This window comes from Ovis aries, chromosome 9 (genome assembly GCF_016772045.2).
Source record: "Ovis aries strain OAR_USU_Benz2616 breed Rambouillet chromosome 9, ARS-UI_Ramb_v3.0, whole genome shotgun sequence".
In the NCBI taxonomy this organism is placed as follows: domain Eukaryota; kingdom Metazoa; phylum Chordata; class Mammalia; order Artiodactyla; family Bovidae; genus Ovis; species Ovis aries.
In genome coordinates this window covers 17,070,421-17,096,223 of record NC_056062.1, presented here as the reverse complement: position 1 = coordinate 17,096,223, position 25,803 = coordinate 17,070,421, and the positions used below count along the sequence as shown (strand labels likewise).

At 52.9% G+C, this 25,803-nt stretch overlaps 1 protein-coding gene across 1 annotated transcript in view; it reads right to left on the bottom strand.

The window, feature by feature from the left end:
- Positions 1-25,803, bottom strand: part of COL22A1 (collagen type XXII alpha 1 chain) — a 229,402-nt gene that overhangs the window by 151,990 nt on the left and 51,609 nt on the right. Inside the window, exons 5-12 of the mRNA XM_027972868.3 lie at positions 22,194-22,305; positions 19,853-19,976; positions 15,539-15,814; positions 13,768-13,848; positions 12,478-12,594; positions 9,920-9,964; positions 7,532-7,594; positions 3,007-3,045 (exon numbers count right to left, since the gene is read on the bottom strand). Coding sequence (XP_027828669.2) covers positions 3,007-3,045; positions 7,532-7,594; positions 9,920-9,964; positions 12,478-12,594; positions 13,768-13,848; positions 15,539-15,814; positions 19,853-19,976; positions 22,194-22,305 — 857 coding nt within the window. The remainder of the gene's footprint in view (positions 1-3,006; positions 3,046-7,531; positions 7,595-9,919; positions 9,965-12,477; positions 12,595-13,767; positions 13,849-15,538; positions 15,815-19,852; positions 19,977-22,193; positions 22,306-25,803) is intronic.

The window sequence follows — 25,803 nt, the reverse complement described above, 5'->3', positions numbered from 1 at the left end:
GGAACCGGAGAGGATGTTAATTTCCTAAACGAAGGGCAGAAGCAGTCCAGGAACAGAGCGCCACGCACCAGTCTTGGGCCGGGAGAGTCAAGGGCCAAGAGCTCCTGCAGGGCTTCAGATGTGTGACCCTGGGCCAGTCACTCACCTTCTCTGAGCCTCAGTTCACTCAGCTATAGGACAAAGGGGATTCAATCAGCCTCCCAGCGTCCCTTCACTTTAGTACCCATCACTTTAGTGCACAGTACTTTAGTATTGTGTTTTCTAGCCATCTTACCAGCAGTGACCTTGGGCAGGTCACTTGACCCCTAAGCTAGTTCTCTCATCTTTGAAAAGGGCAGGGCACTGGTTTCCCTGAAGCACTGTGTGAACAGTGAGACACAGCTTACAGGGCACGCGGCCTTCACAGAGGCTGATGCACACTGTCACACTGGTTAACTGCGTCACCAAAAATTTAAAAAAAAAAAAACAGCACAATTTAGAGCAATATGATTTCCAGACACATCGGGCTCCTGTCCATCCAATCTGCTTGGTATTCTGCAACTGCTTTCGAGAGAATACTCAAGCAAAAAAGCCAGGCTATGAAGCTCTTTCCAAGGGCATGAGTCACCAGCGGCCTTCTCCCGGCCGTGGATTCAGTCATCCCCTTGACTCACTCTGGCCTCCTGCATCCTTGGAGGAGAGGCAGAGGCTCCAAGCTAAAGAAGGTGGCCCCAGGGACTCGGGCTGGGGGTGGGCTGATGACCAAACCTCAGAACAGCCACCTGCAAGGGCCTTTAAGCATCATCACACCCACTCCCTCGTTTCCCCTGAGGAGGAAGCAGGGACCCAGAGATGGAGGTGACTCACCCCAAATCGCACAGCTCATATGTGGCAGAATCTAAACTCAGACTTTACTAAAAATGCCCAACTGCAAGAGAATGTCAACCGAGGACAGAGCCAGGCGTGCCAGAGCCTCTTCTGCCACGTGTGTGAGGAGGTGCCCCTGCCGGGCTCTGACAGCGCAGCTTCAGCTCTGAGGGGAGTGCTGCAGCCTGGACTCCAGGGCACCAGGGACGTGCCTCCAGGCATCAGGAGGAGGCTGCCTGACCTGAGCTCAACCAGAACGCACGGGGCAGAGATGCAGCGACTTCTCCCAGGAGAAGGGGCGCCCGTCAGTTTCTCCTGGAGACACCAACACACGAGAAGGACAGCACGTCACTCAGAGCTCAGGCTGGACCAGGACCCAGGCTGAGCCCCCTGACTTCAAGAGGGCTCCAGCAGCCCCAGGCCTGAGCCCGAGGAGCATCTGGATGTCCTGTTAATACCCTGTGCTCTGGCTCTGGGTCCTCAGGAACCAGCATGCTGGCAACTATCAAACCAAGTTCCAGCTGCGATGCTTTGAGCCTACACAGGAACCATGGAAGGTGGTCCATCAGCCCTGCTTCAGGCATCAGGAGACTAGACTCTGACAGCAGAGCTGAGAGCAGCGCCGGCCACCCAGGTCTGCGGGTGCAAAGCTCGCGTTATGCTGTCTGCTCACGCCGTCTCCCCAACGGCTTTGTATTCTTGTGCAGTAGTTGCTATGTGTGTGTGCCTGTGCCTGCGCTTTTAATATAGGTAAAGAAAGAGAAGTTCATTGTGGAATCAGTGAAGACACAAAGGAATATAAGGGACAAAATAAAGACCCTCACAGCCTGGCCACCCACAGACAACCAGAGGTTAACAATGGGGATTTGCTTCCAGAATTAATCTGTGTCTCTTCCACACACGCACACGCGCACACACAATGCATGACTCACACTGCACAGATATTTTGCAACGTGTTTTAAAAATTAACAAAATATTATCTTCATTTTCTGGGTCATGAATTATCCTTCTAGATGGGACTATGCGTCCATAAGTGTTTTTGCGTTACGGAGCTGTGCCATTGTGTTACGGACCTGCACAACAAAGATGCATTCTACAGTGTTGTAGTTGTCGACAGAGCAACAGTTGTTTTCAGACTGGCTTATAGATTTCGCTGCAGGAAACGTGTGGCTCTATACTTGTGCACAACCTCCATTTATCTCCTGAGAGTAAATCTCTAGACCTGAGCGAACGAAATAAAAGGTACTCTACAGAGAAAATGGGCTGGGCATGTGAGAGCTCTGTTTCCATAGTAACTTGACAGAGTGGCACCTGCTTTACATCATCAACCCTACTCAAGAGGTTGATGTGAGTCCCCCAGGGTCCAGTGCTCAGCGTCCCGAGTCTGCAAGTGCCCAGACTCTGAGAAAATAATCAACATGAATGTATGTTGCAAAGTCTTGCGGCTGTTCTCCTGAGAAACGGGAGATGTAGCTTTGATCACTGGTGTGAGTAGAAGATGGCATTTTTAGTGACTGTGTTTTATTGCTTCTTTTAGGCGGACACTTCAAGAAAGCATCCCCCTCTTTCCCAGGAGCTGTCGAGTGTGTGCATCATTGCCACAACGGATGAAGGTTAGAGAAGGTGCAGCAGCTGGGGAGCACATCACAGGCCTCCATCCCTCCGTCTGTCCTGCTGCTGCCGCCTGCCACTCTGTCCCTCCTCACCTTCCTTTTGTGCTTCTGCAACAATCTCCTGGCAATTCCCCAAGCTCCTCTGGTCTCCCCCCTCCTACTGGTACCTGCTATTCGAACGTTCTCAGCATGTCTGATCATGCACAGACTGTCCTTCCCATCACTGCAAACAAGCCTGGACAGGTTTTGATACTGAATGCCCAGCATGCTGGTCCTCAAACCACATCTGCAGCTCCGTATCCCACTTACCAGGAGCTCCATGAAGTACCCTGTGCTCTTGGGCACTGTGGAACATCCAGGACCTAGACAAGCCTTTCCCTCCTTGCACTTCACACTGAGGCACTCAGCAGGGAGACCTCTTCCCTCCCACCCAATTCTTACCAGCAGCATCACGGCACACACACCTCTCCTGAACCCAAGGCCCTCATCCTGGTCCTGGGCCACCTCCATGGCCCCTGGATGAGTGAGACAACGGGGAGGTGCTTACCTTTTCACCCTTTTCTCCTTGCACGAAAGGTCCTCTGCCCTGGAAGAGGAAAGCAGAAGGCAGAGGTTTGCTACAGAGCATCTCCATGGCATGGCGTCACACATGGTGAGCACGCCGGGATTCGAACAGCTGGCTGCTTTCTCATAAGCTCTGCTGAAGAACCTCTAAAAGTCATCTATCGTTCCCTGAGTGTTGATTCTCATGAGTTTTATTTCATTTTCCCAATGACTCAACATGATGGTAGCATTCTTTTTTCCACATCAGCTTTTTAGAGATGTAATCTGTTGCTGTTTAGTCGCTAAGTCACATCCAACTCTTTGTGAACCCATGGACTATAACCCATCAGGCTCCTCTGTCCATGTGATTCTCCAGGCAAGAAGACTGGAGTGGGTTGCCATTTCCTTCTCCAGGGGATCTTCCCGACCCAGAAATCAAACCTGAGTCTCCTGCACTGGCGGGCAGATTCTTTACCACTGAGCCACCAGGGAAGCCCAAGATATAATCCACACAGCACATAATTCAGCTATTTACAATTCAATTTAGTACTTTTATAGACTTGTGCAACATCACCACAATCAATTTGAGAACATTTCATCACCCCCCAACGAACCCATACCCATAGTTTTCGCTCCCCTTTTCCCTCACCCTCTGCTCTGGGAACAATCGGTCTGTTTCCTGTCTCTGTACTGCTAAGTCGCGTCAGTCGTGTCCGACTCTGTATGACCCCATAGATGGCCTCTTACCAGGCTCCCCCGTCCCTGGGATTCTCCAGGCAAGAACACTGGAGTGGGTTGCCATTTCCTTCTCCAATGCGTGAGAGTGAAAAGTGAAAGTGAAGTCGCTCCGTCGTGTCCGACTCCTAGCGACCCCATGGACTGCAGCCCACCAGGCTCCTCTGCCCACGGGATTTTCCAGGCAAGAACACTGGAGAGGGGTGCCATCGCCTTCTCCGTCCTGTCTCTGTAGGTTTGCCTATTCTAGACATTTTATATAAAGGAAATCACACAATATCCAGGCTTTTATGACCGGCTTCATAGCCAGTGTTTTCTTAGCAAAGTGTTTTCAAGGTTCGCTCCCCTTATGGCCTGCATCAAACCTCATTCTATCGCAGAACGATATGACATTGCATGGCTAAGACACATTTTATTTATCCGTGCGTTAGGTGATGAACACTTGGGTTGTTTCTGCTGTTTGGTTATGATGAATAACGCCGCTATGAAAATCCGTGGACAAAGTTTTGTACAAACACGTGTTTTCACTTCTCTTGGCTGTACACCAAGGAGCGGAACTGCTGGGTCTTGCGGCAATTTCGTGTTTAACCCTTTAAGGGGCGCCAGATGGTTTTTCAAAGCAGCTGCAGCATACTCGAGGGCTCCATTCCTCCACACTCCCTGCTGCGTGCCCATTACTGCAAGCGGAGCACTGCCATCTCTAATCCTTGGTGATGACTTGTTTATCTCTCACCTCAATTCTCAGTACTGACTTCACGTATTTAGGGGTTCTGTTCTTAGGTGCACACATGTTGATAATCGTTGCGTATTTCTGAAGGATCAACATTTTTATCATGATAAAATGCTCCTCTTTGTTTCTATTAACATTTTAAAGCCTACTCTCTGGTATGGCTATAGTCACTCCAATTTTTAATGTTTTCAACTTGCAGAATGTGTATTGGCCACAGTTTCATTTTCAATCTGTTTATGTATTTGAATCTAAAGTTTGTCTCCTCTAGACACAACACGGCTGGATCTTGCTTTTATGTCCAGTCTGAAAAATCTCTGCTTTTTAAATTAGTTTGTATAATCCATTTACAGGCAGTGCTGGCTTTGATATAGGCAGATTTACATACGCCATCTAACTTTCTGTTTTCTATGCCTCCTGACTTTGTTCCTTGTTTTCCTTCTTCATTAATCTTTCCTGTACTACATGAGTACGTTTTTACTGCAGTATTTTAACCTCTTTAAGAATATTTTAACTATTCACTTTTAAATTATTTTTCTTGGACACTGTTTGAAGTTTACCGTATATGTCTTAACTTTTCAAGATCAACCTCAGACTTACACTAACTTACTTCCAATGAGACTGAGAAACATACTGCTATGTGACCTATTCCATCTCCCCACTTTTAGAGCTACTGTCGTTAACAAATACTTGTTAAGTACCCAGTGATACATTGCCATAATTATTACTTTGAAGTTGTCATCCCCCTACATTCTGACCTCAATTATTTTTGGTGATGAGTCAGCTGATGATGTTATTGGGCTTTCCTTCCACATCGTGACTCATTTTTCTTCCACTACTTTCCCATTTTTTGTTTTGTCTTTTAGCATTTTTTATTGATATTGTTTTCTTGGGCTCTAAAATCACTGCAGACGGTAACTGCAGTCATGGAACTGAAAGATGCTTGCTCTTTGGAAGACTCCTAGACAGCATATTAAAAAGCAGAGACATTACTTTGCCAACAAAGGTCCATATAGTCAAAGTTATGGTTTTTCCAGTAGTCATGTATGGATGTGAGAGTTGGACCATAAAGAGGGCTGAGCACTGAATAACTGATGCTTTTGAATTGGTTCTTGAGTAGACTCTTGAGAGTCCCTTGGATTGCAAGATCAAAGCAGTCAATCCTGAAGGAAATCAACCCTGAATATTCACTGAATGACTGATGCTGAAGTTGAAGCTCCAATACTTTGGCCACCTGATATGAAGAGCTGACTCATTGGAAAAGACCCCGATGTTGGGAAAGATTGAGGGCAGGAGGAGAAGGGGATGACAGAGGATGAGACGGTTGGATGGCATCACCAACTCAATAGACATGAGTTTGAGCAAACTCTGAGAGACGGTGAAGGAGAGGGAGGCCTGGTGTGCTGCAGTCCATTGGGTTGCAAAGAGCTGGACACGACTTAGTGACTGAACAACAAATTGATACTATGATGTTTCTAAGGATGGATCTCCTTTTGCATTTCTTGACTGGAGTTCCTGAGGCTTTCTGAGTGTGTAGATGACTATGCTTCATCAAGTTTAGGACGTCTTTAGACATGATTTCTCTGATTACTTTTTATGCTCTTCTCCTGGTAACCATATTATGTGCCCACTGATCAACTTCACGGGCCCCCACATTTCTCTGAGGCTCTTCATTTCTATTCATTATTTTTTCTCTCTGATCTTCAGTTTAAGTAATCTCCGCTGATTTATTTTCAAGAATTCTGGCTCTTTCTTCCGCCAGTTCAAATCTGTTATACTTCTTATATTCTGTATTTGATGAGATATTGTCACAACACTCCCCTCCATTTCCTTCAGAAGTTTCCTTTAGTTCTTTGGATATGATTTAGTGCCTGCTTTGCAGGCTTTGTCTGTTAACTCTGACATCTGAGACCTCTCGCTGGCTGTTTCTGCTTTTTTTTCCCCGTGTATGAGTAAGATGGGTGTTTCACTAGCCCCCACCTTGTAACACTGATCTGAAGGTTAAGTGAGAAAGAATACTGTCAAACAGTATGACGCACACGGTTACACCAGCAGGTCTTCCTACTTCCCTGTTGTTCTGCACAGAGCAGGTGCTTCCTAGCCCTACAGGAGGCAGGTACACGGTGCGGGTGAAAGGCACAGCTCAGCGGGTGACCACAAGACTCAGATTAAAACAGGTTCAAATCTCGCCTCTGACACACGCAGGCTCCGTGATAACAAGCATATCATACAAGTCTGAAGATCCTGTATCCTTCACATCAGAGAAGTGAAGAGACTATGTTCTGGGGTGGGATCAACTGGGAGATTGAGGTTGGCATATATACACTCTTGATACCAAGTCTAAAATAGATAACCAATGAGAACCTACTGTATGGCCCAAGGAACTCTATTCAATGCTCTGCGGTCACCTAAGTGGGAAGGAAATCCAAAAAAGAAGGGATGCGTAAGGCTGATTTGCTCTGCTGTATACCAAAAACCAACCCAATACTGTAAATCAACCATATTCCAGTAAGAATTTAAAATAAGTGCTTCTGAGAAGTAAGGAGGATTCCCACACGAAGCACTGGTGAAGAAGGGCAGGCGGTACAGTTATCACTACGAGCTCTCAGATGATGACATGAGAGGTGCTATCTGCCAGGCTAACTCGTCTAGGAGAGCAACTCTTCTCATCTGTCTTATCTTCAGGGAACCCCCTGAGCACAGAACCTAAAAGGAACTGGCTATACCCCTCTCATTCACTGACCACCTGCCACGGCCCAGGCATTTTATAGACAAAGCTGTTACTTTCTTTACTTTGCTAGTGGAGTAAGATGAGATTTTCAGAGGTTAAGAGACTAACCTCACAGTCAGGCAGCTAATGAAGGCTGGAGCCAAGGCCAGTGGCTAGGGCCCACCTGCTCTGAATCTGTGCCGTTGATGCTAGGAGATGCAGGGCCAACCGGAGCACAGGATTCCAGGGGTTGGGGGTAGAGTGGTGCGGGGTGGGGCCAGAGTGGCCGGGAGGCCCCCCCATGCCCGGGGAGAGGGGCCCCCTGACACTAGCCATGGTGGAGAGGCCTTCACTCACCGTATCTCCTTTCTCTCCCTTAGGTCCAGGAGCACCCGCCGGCCCAGTGGCTCCCATGTCTCCCTGAGGGGCAGAAACCAGAGACAGCAGCGGGTCAGGTCCTCCAGTCGGGCAAGGCTCCCCGACACCAGCTGCCCACGGCCCACCTTGCCCCCATTTCCTGGAAGCGACTGGTTTTGTCACTGCCAACTGCACCATGAGGCCAGGCTTCCCACCCCCGGAGAGGGGAGAAGCATCTGAATAACTTCCCCAACCTCCTAATTCCAGGAGCCCAGGGCAGCTTGAGACAGCAAGTTGGATGAAAGCCTCGCATGCTGGTCGCCGGGAGTGGGAATGGGAGATTCCACGCATCCTACCAGACCCAGCTCGGAGCCCCCCGGCAGCTTCAGGGCCCCTCTGGCCCTGCTCCCCCACCCACTCTCCCGTCGCCCAGCCATGCCTCTTCCTGCTGCCTCTGAGTCCTGGGGACCCGGCTCCCTGTCACCCACAGGTACATCCTTGCACCCAGAGAGGGCCTGGGCACCTGGGTCCATCAGGCCACACCTGTGGACATGACCTGAGTGACCTCTAGGTAAACGGAGCCAAGGGACTCACAAGTGTTCACGCAGCCTCCTAACTGTGGACAGGCTGGGACACAGATGAAGGGCCAGGACAGCTGACCAGCAGCGGGGCAGCCAGGCTCCCCTGCAGGCAGCGGGGCCTCTTCTCTCCTTGGAATCCCTCCCTCGCACCTTGCCTTCTTTCCCAGGGCCGGGGGGTGGGCTCTGCCACCCGCACAGCCCGGATCTGTTCCATCACAGCCCCGGTAAGGTTGCTCTGTGAACAGTCGCTGCTTCAGACAAACATTTTCTACTTAGAGGCTCACACCCTCAGATGGCTCTGCTCCTTTCTTTCATCTGACAGCCGAGGAGACAAGGTTACAGCCTGGGGGTACCCGAGCAGAAACCCTCACTCTCATCTTTGCAGAGAACACTGGGCACCCTGGATCTCAGAGCTGCTTGTGTGTGTGCACACGCGCATGTACGCCCGTGTGTGTGTGTCTTTGTGTGTGCGTGCATGCCCGTGTGTGTGTGTCTTTGTGTGTGCGTGCATGCCCGTGTGTGTGTGTCTTTGTGTGTGCATGCACGCCCGTGTGTGTGTCTTTGTGTGTGTGTGCATGCCCGTGTGTGTGTCTTTGTGTGTGCGTGCATGCCCGTGTGTGTGTGTGTCTTTGTGTGTGCATGCATGCCCGTGTGTGTGTGTGTCTTTGTGTGTGCGTGCATGCCCGTGTGTGTGTGTGTGTCTTTGTGTGTGCGTGCACGCCCGTGTGTGTGTGTCTTTGTGTGTGTGTGCATGCCCGTGTGTGAGTGCACACCCATGTGTGGTGTGTGCGTGTGCGTGGACATGTGTGCACGCCCACGTGTGTCTGTGTGTATGTGTGTGCACGCCCACGTGTGTCTGTGTGTGTCCTCTCCATTCTAGGAGACTGGGGGCAGAGGGGAGCAGGGTGAAAGGAGGGGAAGTGACGGAGATACACAGAGGAAGGAAGAAGGGAAAAGGGACCTTGGCAGGCGCTCCACGGTGGTTCACTAAATATGAACATCATCCATGCAGGTGAGGGAGGGGGAGAGGGAAAGAAAGGGGGAGGGGGAAAGTGAGGTAGGGAGGAAGGAAGGGAGGCACCCCTGTGTCTCCACGCTTACACTCAGCCCCTCTTTCTGACACCAGACCAGGTGATGATCACTGGGCCACACTGACCTCTGCCCTCAGCCACTGTATGACCCACCCCCAGAGGCAATCCACATATTTCCAGGTCTCAGCTTTCTGAGACCAAAACCGTGATGGAAGATGACAGCCCCGTCCTGCCCCATAAATGCTGTGAACCTGGGCAGTGGTGAAGAGAGAAGAAGCTGGGCCCTGAATGAGGAAAGGGGAGCCCCCGGGGAGACACCTGGCTTTGAGCAATTGATGAGCTTGGAAAACGAGCACAAAAATAATTCCAACCAATTTAAACAAACAGATCGCAGGTGCTAAACAGACTGTTTAAAGCCCAACCCCCAAAGTTTCTGGAATATAGGGCCTGAAAGGATGGATGAAAGGTTAGCTGACCACAGAGAACTGAGGCTGCTGGAACAAACAGGATCTGAGCCTGGGCGTGCGAGTTCCACCTCCTTCTAGCTCCCACTGTCAAGCTGAGAGATGACCCTTCTGAGCTGTGAAGAGACTCAAAGGTTCTGAACGTCATGGCACTTGCTCTGCTCTTCCATCTCAACAAGCTCAGAAGAAAAACCCCACAGGACAATAAACTAACACACCACTGTTTTGGTTACTTTTTTTTTCTTTCTTACAAAGAGAGCAAATCAAAAGATCCTCAGGCTCAAAGGACTCATCTGCAGCTCCAGTACTGACCTTTGGGCCGGGGAGTCCCACGGGGCCATCGAAGCCCTTCTCACCCTAAAGGAAGAAAGACAAAAGAAACAAGTAAGGCTCTGTCTTGATTTCCCCCTTCTCTCTTCACCGGTGGGTGATCCCAGGCACAGGCTCGTAAGCCAGTTTCTTAGGTGATCCCAGGCACAGGCTCGTAAGCCAGTTTCTTAGGTAAGCCACATGCTGATCAGTGAGCTGGACAGAGTTCATGGCAGCTGAGAGCTCCTGATCCCAAACTGCCCACCTGCATGGGGAGCTGGGACCTGGCCTTCAAATACAGCTACTGGTGGAGAGATCATCCATCAATCGACAGATGCCAGCCTCAAACTCTGGGTAGCATCACCCAGTAATCCATTCCATCCATCGCTTCATACCCTGCCTGGATCCCACCTTCCCACCAACTCAATCATTATTTAATACAGTGGCTGAAAACAGACACATGAAACGATGCATTCTTTGCCATCTAGAATTTACGAGCTTATGGAAGTAGAGACAAGCAGACAGTCTTCATCCAGGGTGATAACTGCCAGGGTAGGTGGAAGAAGAGGGAGAGAAAAGGGTCATAATGTCATGCAAATAGCAGGTGCTGAACAGATAATTTCTGAACTGAACGGATGGATGTGAATAATGGAGGGAAGGATACAAGGAGGGAGGGAGCCGAAAGGAGGGGAAGGGAGGAGCAGGGAAGTGGAGGACAGGTGGAAGGAAGGAGGAAAATCAGGCAATAATATTATGAGAAAAGGATTTTCTGAGGATGTCTTGAAAGAAGAGCAGGCATTAGCCAGATAAAAAGGCTGGAGGGGGAAAAGGTGTTCTAGGCAGAACCTTCATATGCAAACTGCAGAAGTCAAGGAGGACCTTGCCCCCTCCACGGGACACGACGCTCCTGCCTGCCTGGAGACTGGGAGGGGAACATGGAGTGAAATGAGGCAAGAAGGGCAACTGGAGCTGAGGGGCCGCACAGAGCAGAGGCAGCTGGGGCAGGGGATCCAGAGGCCGAGCCGAGGAGGTCAGTGGCCATCCAGCGGGTGTCTGTGAGCTGGGGGCAGGGAAGGTGGGTGCTAAGAGAAGGTGGAAGCTTGCTTGACTCGACTTCCCCTCGGGGGTCCCAGCCATGGCAGGGATCCGGGGAACCCTGACCTGGGCAGAGCCTCACTGGCCGCCCTCCCTGGCACAGTCTGCATGCCGGTGCGCCAAACCTCACATTGCTGCAGTTACCCTTCTCATTTGGGGTTTTTAATGGAAAACAAAGACTCCAAAGGATCTGGGTTTGGATGGTTGCTTTTGTTATGACATTGATGGGTGAGAATATGATCAGCATGTTGTCCGTGGCCTGAAGCCCTGAGCGTGCCCAGGGTGCCGTAGAGGAGGAAGAGCCCTGCCCGGCACCCTGTGGGCACCCACTCTGACTCCCTCCCTGGCTTCTGTCAATCAGAACCCAGCACCAGGCCAGAGGCGCCCCACTTCACCGACTCCCCAGGAAAGCTTCAGCTCACAGCAAGACTGGGGTGGCTCCTCGAGGTCTCCCAGCAGGTAGGGCCATGGTCTGACCACCCCACCTGACTGAGAGCTCCTGAGGGGCCCTCTGGGAGGAAAGAAGAAAGGCGAGAGTGAGGGAGAACAGAGGAGAGGGAAGGTGGTAGGGAAGAGAGGCTGCCATGATGGGCAGGCTTAATGAAACACATCTGTTGGGAAATTCTTAAAGTGTGTTTATTCCAAGTAACCTCAATCACCACTTTGTATGCTGACCTGTCTCCCAAGACCCCTGTAAAGTCGGGGGGCACCCGCCGCGTGCCAGTCCCGAGCTGGGAGGGGTAGACAGAGCGATGGCTATGCCGAACACTGGAGATGGAGGGCCCTGGGGCCACCCAGGGCAGAGCCTAGAGCAGAGCCTCATGGAGACCAACTCCAATTTGTCATCCTGGTGTTATTTGTTCTGCTCCGACAGTGGAAATTTTTTTTTATTAAGAAGGCTGCTGGTCTACAGGAAAACAACAGATGAAGGCCCCAGGCATCCAAGAAGACATTTCATCCAGACAAACAGGAGGTGGTGGTGCTAGTCAGAAATGCACTGGGTTTTAAAACAAGAAGCGCTAAACTCCATTCCTACATACATTTAGATTACACAGCAAGGCCAACAGAGCACAGAGGGATGAGGATGGACCCCACAGAGCCACCTGAACCCTCTGCCGCTGCCCTGCTGACACTTATTCTCAAAGCAAATATGGCTGTTCAGTTACACAGGAGTTGAAGAGGACACCAAGAGGCAGAGAAACTTTGGGAAGACATCATTAACTTCAGGAAAATGTTCATCCCAGTGGGGTCTGAGGGGCTCCCCTCCCAAGGCCCACAGAGATCCGGAGGAAGTCCCGGGAGAAAGGATGGTTCCCAGACCCGAGAGCTGCCTGGAGCCCGGGGTCATCCTGCCCTGGCAGCCCACGTGCATGATGGGAAATTCCCAGCTCCACCGCTAGTTCTGTGAGCTCTGGACCCACTGAGCTCTGGGGCCCCAGGCCTGCGGCTGAGGGTGGACTGTGTACCTTTTCTCCAGGTGGGCAGGAGCAGTTGATGGTCTTCAAAAACCCGATCTGCTCACTGCCGGAGGTGGGAGGCGGCTGGGGCGGGGGGGAGGGTTCCGTCAGCACAGTCACCTGACACTGGGAGGAAGCACAGCGGTCAGAACCTGGCTTCTTGTCCAGCACCCTGGAGTGCTTCCCTGTCCAGGCAAAGGGGAGCTGGGAATCCTGAGGAGGCCGGAGCCTGAGCAGGACAGGCAAGTATCTGACTGTAGGTCCTGGCACCCCGAGACCTCAGAGTCAGATGGGCATGGAGTCAGATGAGCCAACGGGTCTCGCTCAGCCCCTCCACTGGCCTCTCAGCAGCCTACGGGAACCGCTTATCACCTCTGAGCCTCAGTGTTAACCTCCGCAAAATGGGGACAAGGGCATTTCCATCATAATGCAGTGAGAAGGGTTTAGTGGGACTGAACTGAAGTATCGAGCTCAGAGTCTGGAAACCAGGAGCCAGCCAAATGCTGGATAATGACTTACTTCTCCCCTTCCCTCCCTTCTTTCCCCCTTCCCTTCCCCTCCACTGCCTCGCTCGTTGCCTCCCTTTGCTCTCTCCTAATTTAATCTGTCCTCCTCCCTTCCCTCCCTCTCCTTTCTCAACCGCCGGGCTCATCTGACTCTGCAGCCCCACCTCTGACAACGACCGCCTCTGGGTGCCTGTGCCCGACGGTTGTCCTGAGACAGGACATGCTGACCGGGTGCTCACTGTACTCAGGACCTGGGCCGGCCGAGCACAGAATGGGGATTTTAGCCTTTAGCCCCACAAGGCAGGACTACCGAAGCATCCTCGGGATGGGTCCTCGGCAAACAGAGTGGAGAGGAGGCACCTGGGTGGAGGCAGAGGTGGGGAGGGCCCAGGACAGGCAGAACCGCAGAGGGTCCAGGCACAGCAGGCAGTCTGGGCCGGCCCGCTGTTCCCGACCCAGAGCTGCCTCCCCAGTCTTGCTGATGAGCCCTGAGCACTGGCAGCACCAAAGCCCTTCTCTCCTAGGGACACGCGGCCAGCCTCTGCCCCTCACCACCCAGAGCTGGGCCCCCAGGGCAGCTGACTGAGGCCAGAGGGACCTGCTCCCCCAACCCAGGCCCCACCCAACCCGGAACTGGAGCCCCTGGTAATGACCACCAGGCTCCCTCCCAGGCCGCACTCTGATGGCAGGTGTCCTGATTCTGCTCCCAGACCCTGGACACCACCTCCCCAGGGGGTCAAGGGGAGGAAGTCAGGGCCTGTCCCCCCACCCCCCGGGCAGAGTCTCTGCTCACCGGACCGGAGGGGATGTCACAGCAGGTCTCCAGTTCCGCGTGTCGGGAGTCACAGTAAATCACGACCCGCTGGAGGTCAAACTGGGAGGGGAAGTGAAGTCAGAGGATGAGTTTGGGGGGCTCAGAACCCAGGCTCCCCCCTGGTATCAGGCAGGCCCCGCTCAGGGATCTGGTCCACTTCCTCCTTGGGGTCCTATGTGGTGGTCTGACTCTGAGCTGAATGTCAGAGGGAGCCAAAGTGTCATCTACCAACATCCCATCCTTCCAAAAGTGCAAGCCCCGCGTGCAAGGAGCGAGTGAGCACAGGCTAGGAGCAGTGTCTCCTGCTTTCTGTGAGCCAGGCCCTAGCACGCCCCTCCTCTCCCCGCTCAATGCCACTGCGCTCACTACAGGCCGGGCTGTGACGTGGTCACCAACGGTCTCCAAAGCTTCAGCATGTTCCCCTTTTTGACTCATCAGCAGCTCCACAGAGTGTCTTAACTGAACTTTTTTCATATCACAAATCTGCTTCTATCACTGTCTTCAATCCCACTGTGCCCCTTAATATAAAGGGGCTCTATTACCCCATTTTCTCCAAGAAAGCACATCTGAAGAGATACCAGCATATTCAAACCCCAAGACCTGTTGGTTATGATGGTAAAACACCAAGGCAATCTAAATACCCACCAACAGAAGAACAAATAAGCAAAATGTACACGAAAACACAGTATTATGAAGCAGCTAAAAGGAATAAAAGCTTAGACACACAATTTTGAGAGGAAAAAAACAGTATGTGACTATGTTGTACATACATTTCAAAACATCCAGCACACATCCAACAACATTTGATCACAGAAATGCAAATACATGGGGGAAAAAAAGAGATGGCTTTGGGAAGAGCTAGCTATCCCAGATCATGATTCGTTCACACCTTGACAAGTGGGGGACACTTCCGGTCAGAAGGATAGAGTGACTTTAGTTTGAAGACGGTGCATGTGAATGTGTGCGTGTGTGTGTGTGTGTGTGTGTGTGTGTGTGTGTATAGGTGTCAGAAAGCACCTCTAGAGGGGAAAATACATTAAAGGAAGAAGGAAAAGAGAGAAAAGGAGGAGGAAAAACAAAGAAAGAAGAATGATGGAATGAAGATGGAAGGACAGCTCTTTCCAGCTACTGAATCATTCCCGGTGAACATCCCGGGATAGTTGAATGAGGATGCTTTTTACTTGTTTCCCACATACTTGCCTATATTTTCCTAATTTCCCACAATCAGAGAAGGGACAAGACTCTATTTAAATGTAAAGGAAACTATATAACTACCTACCCGTCTACTTATAGGTAGACGTGGCTCAGAAGTAAAGAATCTGCCTGCAACGCAGGGGACACAGAAGATGTGGGTTTAATCCCTGGGTCGGGAAGATTCCCCGGAGGAGGGCATAGCGACCCACTCCAGTATCCTTGCCTGGAGAATCCCATAGACAGAGGAGCCTGGTGGGCCACAGTCCATGGGGTCACACAAGAGTCGGACGTGACTGCCTGGCGAGTGTGAGTGTGATATGGAGACACATGAGCCACATTCCCAGCGCAGAGCACAGCGCCCGGCACACAGGAGGCGCTCGGCATATACGCTAAATGAGCAAGTGGCTAGCTCACTGAACGAGTGAATGACGGGACCTGGCAGTGTTCTGGGCCGGGGCCCTCCCTCCTACGACGGCCCGAGTGATACAGGCAGGCGTGGGGGCACGCGGCTCCTGAGGCCCCTGCGCTGAGGTGACCCCGTGACCCCGGAACTCACGTCAACAGGCACGCTGTCGTAGAGGCGCTTGCCGATCGCCGTCTTGCCCTGGATGTCGATGTTCTCCCGCTCCTCGAGGGGCAGCGTCTGCACCAGCGCGCAGTCGACGTACAGGGAGGCGTGCTGGGCCTGCACGCTCAGGGCCACCTTGTGCCAGTCCCGGTCGAAGAGGTCGTGGACCCGGGGGCCCCGGAAGACCACCCTGACGGCGTCCTTCATGGCGCCAACGGCGCTGTACTCCACGGCCTTGTTCTCGCCGTCCAGCCGGATGGACACCTGCGGAGGACGGCACCGGGGGCCCGTGAGCTGCCTGGGCCCGAGGCGCAGAGGACAGCGGGGAGGGGAGGCCGCAGAGTCAGGCCCTGGCCGCAACCCTCCCCAGCCGGTCAGCCTCGGCGGCCCCCTCACTGCGATGCGATGGCTGACAGCTACCTTGTACACTGTTCCCAACCTTGTACTGGAAGACTTGAGCTCACACGTTAATCCAGGGGTCAAACTCTCAAATGCCGAGAGGGGCCAAGCCGGTAAGAGCACATTTGTAAACCTGCAAGTGTGGATGAGGCTTGAGCTGTGAGACCTACCAGAAACCGCCAGTGGTTTCAGCGTCCTTTACAAGCCCAGAGAACAAGACTGTTTCCAGGTGCCGGGTGCCAGTCTGTGATCCGTCCACTAACCTGCCACTAACCTGCCACTAACCTGCTCTCTCTCTCACCCTGAGGATAAAAATGAAGCCCCAGCAAAATACAGGGAACTTGCCCTTCTTGTTCACTGGATTACCCCCATGTTGCCTTTTGTAAAATGCCTGGAAAACTCTGGAGGAAACTTTTCTTTCCTCCTACACCCAAACTGGCAAATCACTTTTAAGCTGCGTGACCTCAGGCAGGTTATTTAACCTCTCTGTGCTATTTCTTCACTTGTAAAATAGCACCAATGATAGAGCTGACTTCATAGAGCTGTTACAGGGATTAAATGAATTTACAGATATGTAAAACATTCACAGTGCTTGTTATAAGTCAAGCGCTGTTCCACATATCAACTATAATAAATCAAGCGAGTTCAAAGACATCCCTGCAGCGCAGCCTTCTCTGAGACACACACATAACTGGATTCTAGCCTGGTCATTTGCTCTCACATCCTCAGGCATGTTGATTTATTTTTTCATAGCACTTTGGGTCAGTATATGAAAGTATCTCATTCACTTATTTGGTCCATCTGTTTCTTGCCTGCCCCACCCCATCTTTTTAAGCAGGCACTCTGTCTCTGTCGCTCATTTCTTTAACCCCAGTAGCTAGGACAACCAACACACGCCACACAGTAGCACTTAACAGAAAGGGAACGAATGAATGGGAGCTCTGAGGTTAAAGGAAGGAGCCCACTGCTCTGCAGATCAGCCAGTGTTCAGGACACCACCCAGGTGTTCTGGTTCCCCTGTCTGGGCTCCACGTGGGCTCAGTTCAGCCAAGGGGGACCTAAGATTTATTATTTTTTGCACTGTCTGGTGGTATGTTACAATTATAGTGAGAAATAAAACTATGAACCCCTAATAACCTGAAACTTCTCATGTGCTGTGCTTAGTCACTCAGTTGTGTCCAACTCTTAGCAACTCCATGGACTGCCGCCCACCAGGTTCCTCTGTCCATGGGGATTCTCCAGGCGAGAGTACTCGAGTGTGTTGCCATGCCCTCCTCCTGAAACTTCGCATGCATATAATCTAATACTTGTGATTAAACCTAGTCTGCTACTTCTTGCAATTGGCTTCACCTGTTTGAGCCCTGAATCCCTGAGGACCTGGGGAGCTTCATGAGGCCATGAGTTTTTCTCCAATGTTTCCATTTCTTCCAGCACGATACAGAGCACAGGAAGGCCTGTCAGGACCAAGTCCTGCGTCTACCAATCTGAGCCAGGAGGCCTCAGGAAGAAAACCCACAGGTCGGATCCGTCAGCAAACCCTGCCAATTCTATTTTCAAAATATATGCCCAGAATCCGATTTCTCCCCAGTTCCCCATGATCACTTGGTCTAAGTCAGCCTCATCCCTCGCCAAGAGGACAACGGTCTCCCAGGCTCCCTGTTCCAGGCCTGCCCACCTTCCAGGGCCTGGTCTCAGGTCCCCGCACTGGCCACCCACCCGGTCAGGAGCCTCATCTCTAAGTATGCCCCCCTCCACCCCTGCTCCAGGGCCAGCCTCCTTCCTGGCCCTTTATCAGACCTGGAATGAGTGAGCGCCCCTCAGTTTCTCCCAATGACATGCCAGTGGTCAAGAGAGGCTACATGGGGTCACGGAGGTAAATATAGCTACACGGTTACATGTCTACAGGTCCAAGAGCACACAGCGAGGCTGCTCGCAACACTGCTCAGAGCTCATCTGCTGCTTGGCTTCTGCCCACTTTTCCTGGGTCCGGCCAGGATTCCCCAGGGCATGCTTGGGGTGGCCATCGTGGCGTTTCCAGGGAAGGGTCAACCCCGAGGCTGGTTCGACAGAACAGGACTGCCAGGTGCCTCTCCGAAAGGCAGGTTCTGACTGCGCACGGCTCTGCAGGATCCCAGCCTGGGGCGCATTCAGACAGAAGAGGAGGGGGTGGAAATGGCCGAGGGAGCACGCAGCCCTGCAAACGCCACGAAGGAAGAGGACCCAGACGGCGGGGGCAGTGTGCGCTCACCCACAGGAATGTCATGGCAGGCGCCCAGGCCCACAGCACCGGACCCCGCGGTGCCAGAGATGTGCGTGTCTGCAGACCGTGGATGGGGGTCACGGTGCACTGCCTGCTCTCTGAAAAAACAGCCTCCGGAGCAGACGCTCACCTCTGTCCAGCCTCCCGCGCTCAGGAAATCAGGCCAGGGCAGCCAAGCCTGACCGTGCTCTGCATCCCAGTCTGACTGGGGATGCTGTGGCAGTGTCATTCCACAGGACTAGCTGATGGGGACCAGAGCCAGCAGGGCACACTGGTCAAGAGACAGACTTGGAGTTCAACCGCCTGGGTTCCAGTTCCACCTCCCCCCATCATGACCTACGAATGCCAGGCAGATGCTGAAGCTCACTGCGATGGTAACAGCAGAGCCTATTCATGGGGTGTCTCCAATGGCTCAGATGACAAAGAATCTGCCTGTGATGCAGGAGACCTGGGTTTGATCCCTGGGGCAGGAAGAGGCCCTGGAGAAGGAAATAGCAGAGGAGCCTGGCGGGCTACAGTCCACGGGGTCGCAAAGAGTCAGACACGACTGAGCGACTACCCTTTTCACAGTTTTCACAGGGTGGTTATGAGAACTGAAGAAGGATCTCCGAAGCAGTCGGAACAAGCCTGGGCTCCTACTGACTGTGTGTGAGTGTGGGTACAACGTGTGCTCGGGGTCAGGGCTCAGCTTCAACCTCGGGAAGGGAACTCACCACCATGAAGCAAGTCCCCTCTCAGCGAGCAGCCCGTGAGAGTGGCTGCTGTGGTCCTGTGGCTTGAGCATGCTTTTGTTTTGTTTCAACCCCAAATGAAAATACATCAGTGTCTCCCAGATGAAGATGGGTCATGTGTTGATACAGCTCATATGTCGTCAAGAGGGGACAAGGGTGAATGATAGACACAGTTGGTCCACGAGCTCTGAGAACAAGGGGTTTGAGAGGTGCATCTCAGATGAACGCATCGTGCGGACGGTCTGCGTCTGGAGAGAGGCAGGCCCCCACTCGGCTCCTGCTGCCGCTGACTGTCCCAGCTTCACAGGGATGAGAACCAGAATGCACCCGATGTGGGCAAAGACAGGCTGCAGAGCTCCATTCAAGCTCAAACCAAGGACGACCATAAAAACCCCATTACATATCAGGCAGCACCGTAGATGCTTTACAGACATCACTCTGTACGATGCCTCCAACAACCACTGACGGGAGGTGCTCTGTGTCCCGACTAAGAACATCAGGACTCGGAAAGCCAGTGTGGCCCTGAGCCCACACCAAGAAAGGACCAGACACAAAGTCTGAGCCCCAGTCATGCCAACTCTGAGCAGGTTTCTTCCACTGCATCATGAACACGCTGCTAATGGAACACGTGCTCCCCAGCTGGACTGAGGGTCCCTGAGGCAGCAGCTAGGCCTCCAGCCCAGCAGGGTGCTGGGTGCTTGGCCATCAGGGAGAAATGAGGCTGCAGTCCCCCCGTGGGACTCCGGGTCCCCCAGGGGTGTCCCAGTCTCTGCAGGTGCCCTGGGCTTGGATACACTGGACTCTCCATTTTCAGGGCCCAAGACAGGGACCCGTGGAGAAAACATAGCGGTGCTGCCCTGCCCACGAGGAGGAGACAGAAGCCCGCACTGGGACACGGCGGGCGGCTCGCACCTGCGGGATGCCGTACTGGTCGATGACCTGCCAGATATACCAGTCTTCTCTCCGGGATGATTTCCTGAGCCGGAAGGTGGTGACAAAGGCGTACTCATCGGGCAAGCCTTGCGGGAACACGTCCCTGGAGGGAGATAAGAGACAGACACCACCAGGCTGAGGGCAGAGGCTGCAAAGGAAGCCCACGCACCCCAGGGTCACTGAGTCTTGCCACGCTGACCTCGTGGATTTCTGAAGTCCACCTCCCCCCGCCCCGTCTTCACTGCCTCTTCCTTCCAGCAGTGCCTCCACACAACTCTTTCTGAGCCCTGCCTTGGCCCCTTCAAATCTACCTGCTCCCCTCCAGGGCTCACCTGCTTCCATCTCTCCAAAATCAGTGAGAGATGCTACCCTGCCTCCTGCCCTGGGGTCAGATGCAGCCGACTGTGCCAGCCCTCACCTCTCCCTGCCTGCTGCCCCCAGCAAGGCCGCACAGGGGTGTCTTATCCTGCCTGGTTGCTGCCCCACATCACAGGACACCCTCCATCCCCTACAGAGCGTGGGGGCCAGCTTTCATCTGGGGAAGTCCTTCAACCCCATCAGCTCCAGCCCAGACAGCTCTACAAGGCAGGCACACTGCCCTTTCCCGACAGCATCCCAATGGAGCATGGCTCCCCACCAGAGTCAGGGGCGTGCAGAGCTGTGCCACTCCTGTCCTAGCTGAGGGTGGCTGGGCTGTCGGGGCAAAACTTCTGGGGCTCAGTGGCCCAGTAGAGGCTCCCCCCCAGAGACTGGCTGGTCTCCAGAGCGCCCCTCATCACTATCAGCTGTTGCCCTGCACACCCTGCTCAGAGGCACTGCCTTCTGCACTGGAGCAGGTAGAGGCTGTCTGGTCCAACAGCCAGGATGGGAAATGAGGGGGCGTCTGGCTTCCTGGTTCTCAGACTCGTGGACCCTCAGGGACCCTTGGTTTGGCTGTAGGAGCTGCGAGCAAAGACTGGTCCTCCCTCTGTGATTCTCGGGTCTCAGATCTGAGCCGCGAGTCGGCCCTGCTGCTCAGAGTCATTCTCTGAGCTTGGGTTTCACCCTGGATCACACCCCGGCACTGGGAGCAGCGCCCATCACTTCCCTGGGCCTCCCCCAGAGTCAGGGCCACCCCGGTCTCCGCCCATGGGAGGGTCTGCACAGACATGGGCTTGGGAGCCTTGGACGGACGCTGCCCTTCACCTCCTTTTTCATCTTATTGCATCAGTGAAGCCTACTCTGCTATGGAGTTTCTAAACACACTTACATCTCAACACACACGTATGTGTAACATGGACTGCAGCCTACCAGGCTCCTCCATCCATGGGATTTTCCAGGCAAGAGTACTGGAGTGCACTGCCATTTCCTTCTCCAGGGGATCTTCCCAACCCAGGGACTGAACCCACATCTCTCGCATCTCCTGCACTGCCAAGTGGATTCTTTACCCATTGAGCCACCTGGGCAGCCCGTGGATGTATCTATGTATTCATAACTGTATCTACATCTGTTTATGCACAGGCATGCCTGGTTTTGCTTTAGCTTTACAAAGATACTGTGTTTAGCTACTGCTTTAGCTTTGAAGATACTGTGTTTTTTTAAAATGGAAGACTGGTGGCTACTCTGCACCAAGCAAGTCCATCGCTGCCGCTGTCACACAGCATTCTCTTTTAATTACGGTAGGTACACTGTTTTGTTAGGCATGATGCTGTTGCACACTTAACAGACTACAGTTCGGTGTAAACGTAGCTTTGATACACACTGGGAAACCAAAAGATTTGTGACTTGCTTTGTTTCGACATTCAATTTACTGTGGTGGTCTGGAACCAAAGCTGTAGTAACTTAAGGGCGTGCTCCCATCTCTATCTCTGTCACTACCTTCCTGTAAATCTAGCAAGAGACTAAGACTTTTTCCTTGGCTGTGTATACACACACAGATATACAAGAGAGGGTAAAGGGAATGGCGTTGGAGGACTGGAGTTTGAGGTCAACTTCTGCTTCCTAGGACTGAGATTTTGAACAGGTTACTGTCCCATTTTGAGACCGAAAAAAAAAAAAAAAAAAACTACATGCATGAGTGAATGGAGGATGGACACCAAATCCATATGGAGAGGTGACCGGGAGGACCAGGGAACCAGCAACATCACTGGAAACAGATCAGTTAAGAAACAGGGGGAATTTCCAGGGTCAGTGATATGGACGTTTCATCGCAAGGTGACCTCACCAGGCACTCTGGAGGCTAAACCCCTACCCAGTGCTTAGCGAGCAACCAAGCTCACTGGCTGCTTCCCGCCCTCGCTAAGGCATCCAGGGCAGGTCTGGAGCAGAAGCCAGCACTCACTCGGTCCTCTGCACCACAGGGAAGGATCCCATCCGGACGTAGGAGCTCTGCGCCCCGTTCTCTCTCTCCCCCAAGAGCGTCTTCACACTGAACAAGTCCATCAGGTCAAAACCTGTCCAAAGAGACGAGAGGCACATCAGAGAGAAGACGACTGTGTCCGTGATACCGCAGGAACAGAAAGGTGTCTTTCACTTTGTTTTGGCTCCAAGAGAGGACCTTGCTCACTGGTCATGGGAAGTAGTGGGAAAGACATGATCTTGGGTTCAGGGGAGCTGGCGGGACAAGGCGGGGCATCCAGGTCAGTCACGTATCTGTGTGATGCCGAGCAGCGACATAACCCACAGGAGCCTGGGCGCTTGGTTGTGACAGAAGGTTGACAGGCCACCTGAGGCTGTCCTAAGGACCCCAGGTGGCCACTCAACGCAGGGTAGGAAGCTGACTCAGCAGGTCGGTTGTTCCTCAGGATTCTGCATCACCAGCCACAATCCTGACCCACGACCCTCTACAAAACCGCCTGGACCAGCATGGGGGCCTGGCTTGAGTCCTGCAGATACGGTCCTCAGATAAGCCCAACCACAACGCCTGCACAGACACATCAGTGGGATGCATCGGCCTGACACCGCGTCCCCGGGGCAGGAAGCGCTCCCGGCCAGTGAAGGGAGGCCCTCACCCGTCTCCGCATCCCCAGGGCGAACATGCCGCTCAGCATCAGCAGCACCAGACCCACGGTTCTTCAGGAAGATTCCTCTGTCTCCAGCACTCTGGGGTGCAGCCACAGGAAACAGGAAACGAACTCTCACGTTAGGGTGATTAAAACATCTTCTACCACAAAATTCTGTCCTAAGAGATGACTGACTCATCCAACTTGTATTCTTGAGAGCCTGTCTATTCCCAGCTCTGCACAAGGAGCTGCAAGGACAGAAAGCACTGACCTCCGACCGAGAGTGTGAGCAGCAGCAGAGCCAGACCAACCTGCGCTGACCCTGCAAGTGAAACTGTTAGTCTCCCCCTCGTGTCTGACTCTTTGCCGCTCCATGGGCTGCAGCCCCGCCAGGCTCCTCTGTTCATGGGACTCTCCAGGCCAAAAAATACTGGAGTGGGTTTTTCCATTTCTTCCTGTTCACGAGGTCCTAGCTATGTGACCTGAGGCAGGGTGCCTGACGTCTCTGAGCATCCATTTCTTCATCTGCAGAGAGGGGACTGTCTTTGCATGCGTCTCATAGGGTTGTGGTGAAGCTTGAATGATATGGTACAGAGCTCATCATACAGAGCCTGACATGCAGTGAAAGATCCACGAAATAGTTTTCATATTAATTACTTCCCCTGACAATGACTGCAGTCTCTTATCCCACTACATCTGTCCATGGATTTCATTTACTCATTCAATATGTATATTTTGAGAGCCTGCTCTGAGCCAAGCACATGTCAGCACTGGCAACAAGCTGGGAGAACTGGCCCCCAGAGGTTCCCAAGAGAGTGGGTTTAAAATCCAGCAGACATGTGCCTGATGCCCACACAGCAAGGTGCCAGGGCTGAACAGGAGAGAGTCCTGCTCCTTCCCTTCACAGCGCCATCCCTCTTCCTGGAAACTTCCACCTTCAGTTTGGTTTCCCTGTAGTAGTTATTTGTGAGAGAACAACAACAAAAAAGACTTCAAAAAGCAAACATATGCTCTACTGCCTAATTCCACTTTCACTGGTTTCCATGAATAAAAACAAAGACTTAAACACCACGAAACTGAACAACAAGCAATTAACGAGGTGGCAGCAAAGGGCACAGAGAGAAAGATGAATTGCCTGCAATAAATAAAGGCCGGGAAGGAAAATGAAAAATGTTCTGAGGTAAGCAGACTCGAATGTGATGCACCGAGAGATAAAGAGGCAATTGTTTAACGCAGAAAGTGCGAGGGGGCACCTCCCTGAAGTCGTGGACTCAGCTGAAGCAAATGGCATCAGGGACACCGTGACCACCGCCCAGTGTCCTTCAAAGGTCTGCGAGGGACCGAGCTCCGCTGGACGCCCTGGGCATGAGAGTCACTTCCAGGTCTTTAGGGGGTCTGGCCGAGGTGCACACAGTGTGTGTCCGAGGAGGAAGCTGAGCAATCGGGGGGTGGGGGGTGGGGCCTGATCTGATTCATGCTTCCATCCCTGAAAAAGGATGGAATCTGCTGTTGTTCTTAACTGAGGCTCCACTTGTGGAAAGAGGGAAGGAGAGAAGAAAGGAATTCTCTAAACCACTCAGGGCTTTCTACGTCTTACAATGCCCCATTGGCTGCTCAGATTTCAGTAGTCAATAGGACAAAATTCCCAACATGCCTCCCACTACCTGAAGTCTACTGTCCACAGAGAAATGCGCACAGAGGTGGGCAGTGTCCGTATAGTGGGTAGATGGGAAGAAGGGAGATGTCTGGGCTTGTATAGGAGCACATGGAGTACCTGCCTGGCCCAGCTGAGGAGACTTCAAGGAAGGCCCCCGAGAGGAGGCAAGGCCTGGCCTGAATTTAAAGAACGAATGACATGTGGGGAGAGGAGGAGGGAAGGGCATCCAAGGTAACTGGATGTGCAGAGGTCACCAGACCCAAGTCAGCGAGGTTCCTTCTGAGAATCCCCACTATTTCAGGATGTCAGGAACCACGAGAGGGGGACCAAGGAGTGAGTGAGGCGGGTGCAGATTGGGCCAGGCTCTGACGACCACGTGAGGCAGCCTGGGTTTCTTTCCGCAGGAGCTGGTGGGGCGTGGAAGGGCTTTAAAGCAGGGAGAAACACACCCCCGGGCCTGTGCTCAGAGGTCACTCTGGCCGCAGGGATGGAGGAGCTGGGGCACAGGGGAGGACCAGACTGGAAACATGGGGCTGGGGGGGGGGGGCGGGGAAGGAAGAAGCACTAGGCTGGGACCATCTGAGACAGTCGGGACTTGGTGATGATTATCTGGACGTCAGAGACCAGGCAGGAGGAGAGACCCATCAGGATGTCTGTGGCCAAGTTTCAGAGTAAGACCGAGCCCAGCACCTTCCTTCACCGTTAAATAACTCCTCCAGAGAGCATTGCATAACATCGTAGTTGCTAGAATCTGCAGAATGTTCAGGTTCAGAGCTGGGAGGGGTCCTAAAAGACATTATGCCAGAAGTGGGTAAACTGAGTCCCAGACTGCTGCCTCCAACTGCCTGGTCTGTCCTCCACCCCGTCCTCACTGCTCCAGCCCCACTGAGCCTGAAGACTAGCTGGAGTCACTTAAGGAAACACCTAGAGATGAGCCTCTGCGAACCGCATCTTTTACAAAAGCTGCTCCCATTACCCGGCTGCGCTGAACTTGGCAGGTCTGCAGCACCTTCCATCCTTAATTCCAGCCTCAGCCCCAGCAAGTGGCTGCAGCGGGACCCTGCTGGGACGCTCTAGGAAGTGGGTCAGAGGGCCTGAGTGTTTCCTCACCCGTGGTCACCGGCTGAGCGCTGGGTTACTCCGTTACACCCGAGGAGGGTTAACCCCGATTCATCTCACCTGCTGTGCACACAGGCAGCACAGTCTCCTGCCATTCTAGAAACATCCCCCAGGCACCAAGATGCAGATGCTATCTTGTTCATGAGGGCAATCAGGGTCCCTCGGGTAGGGGT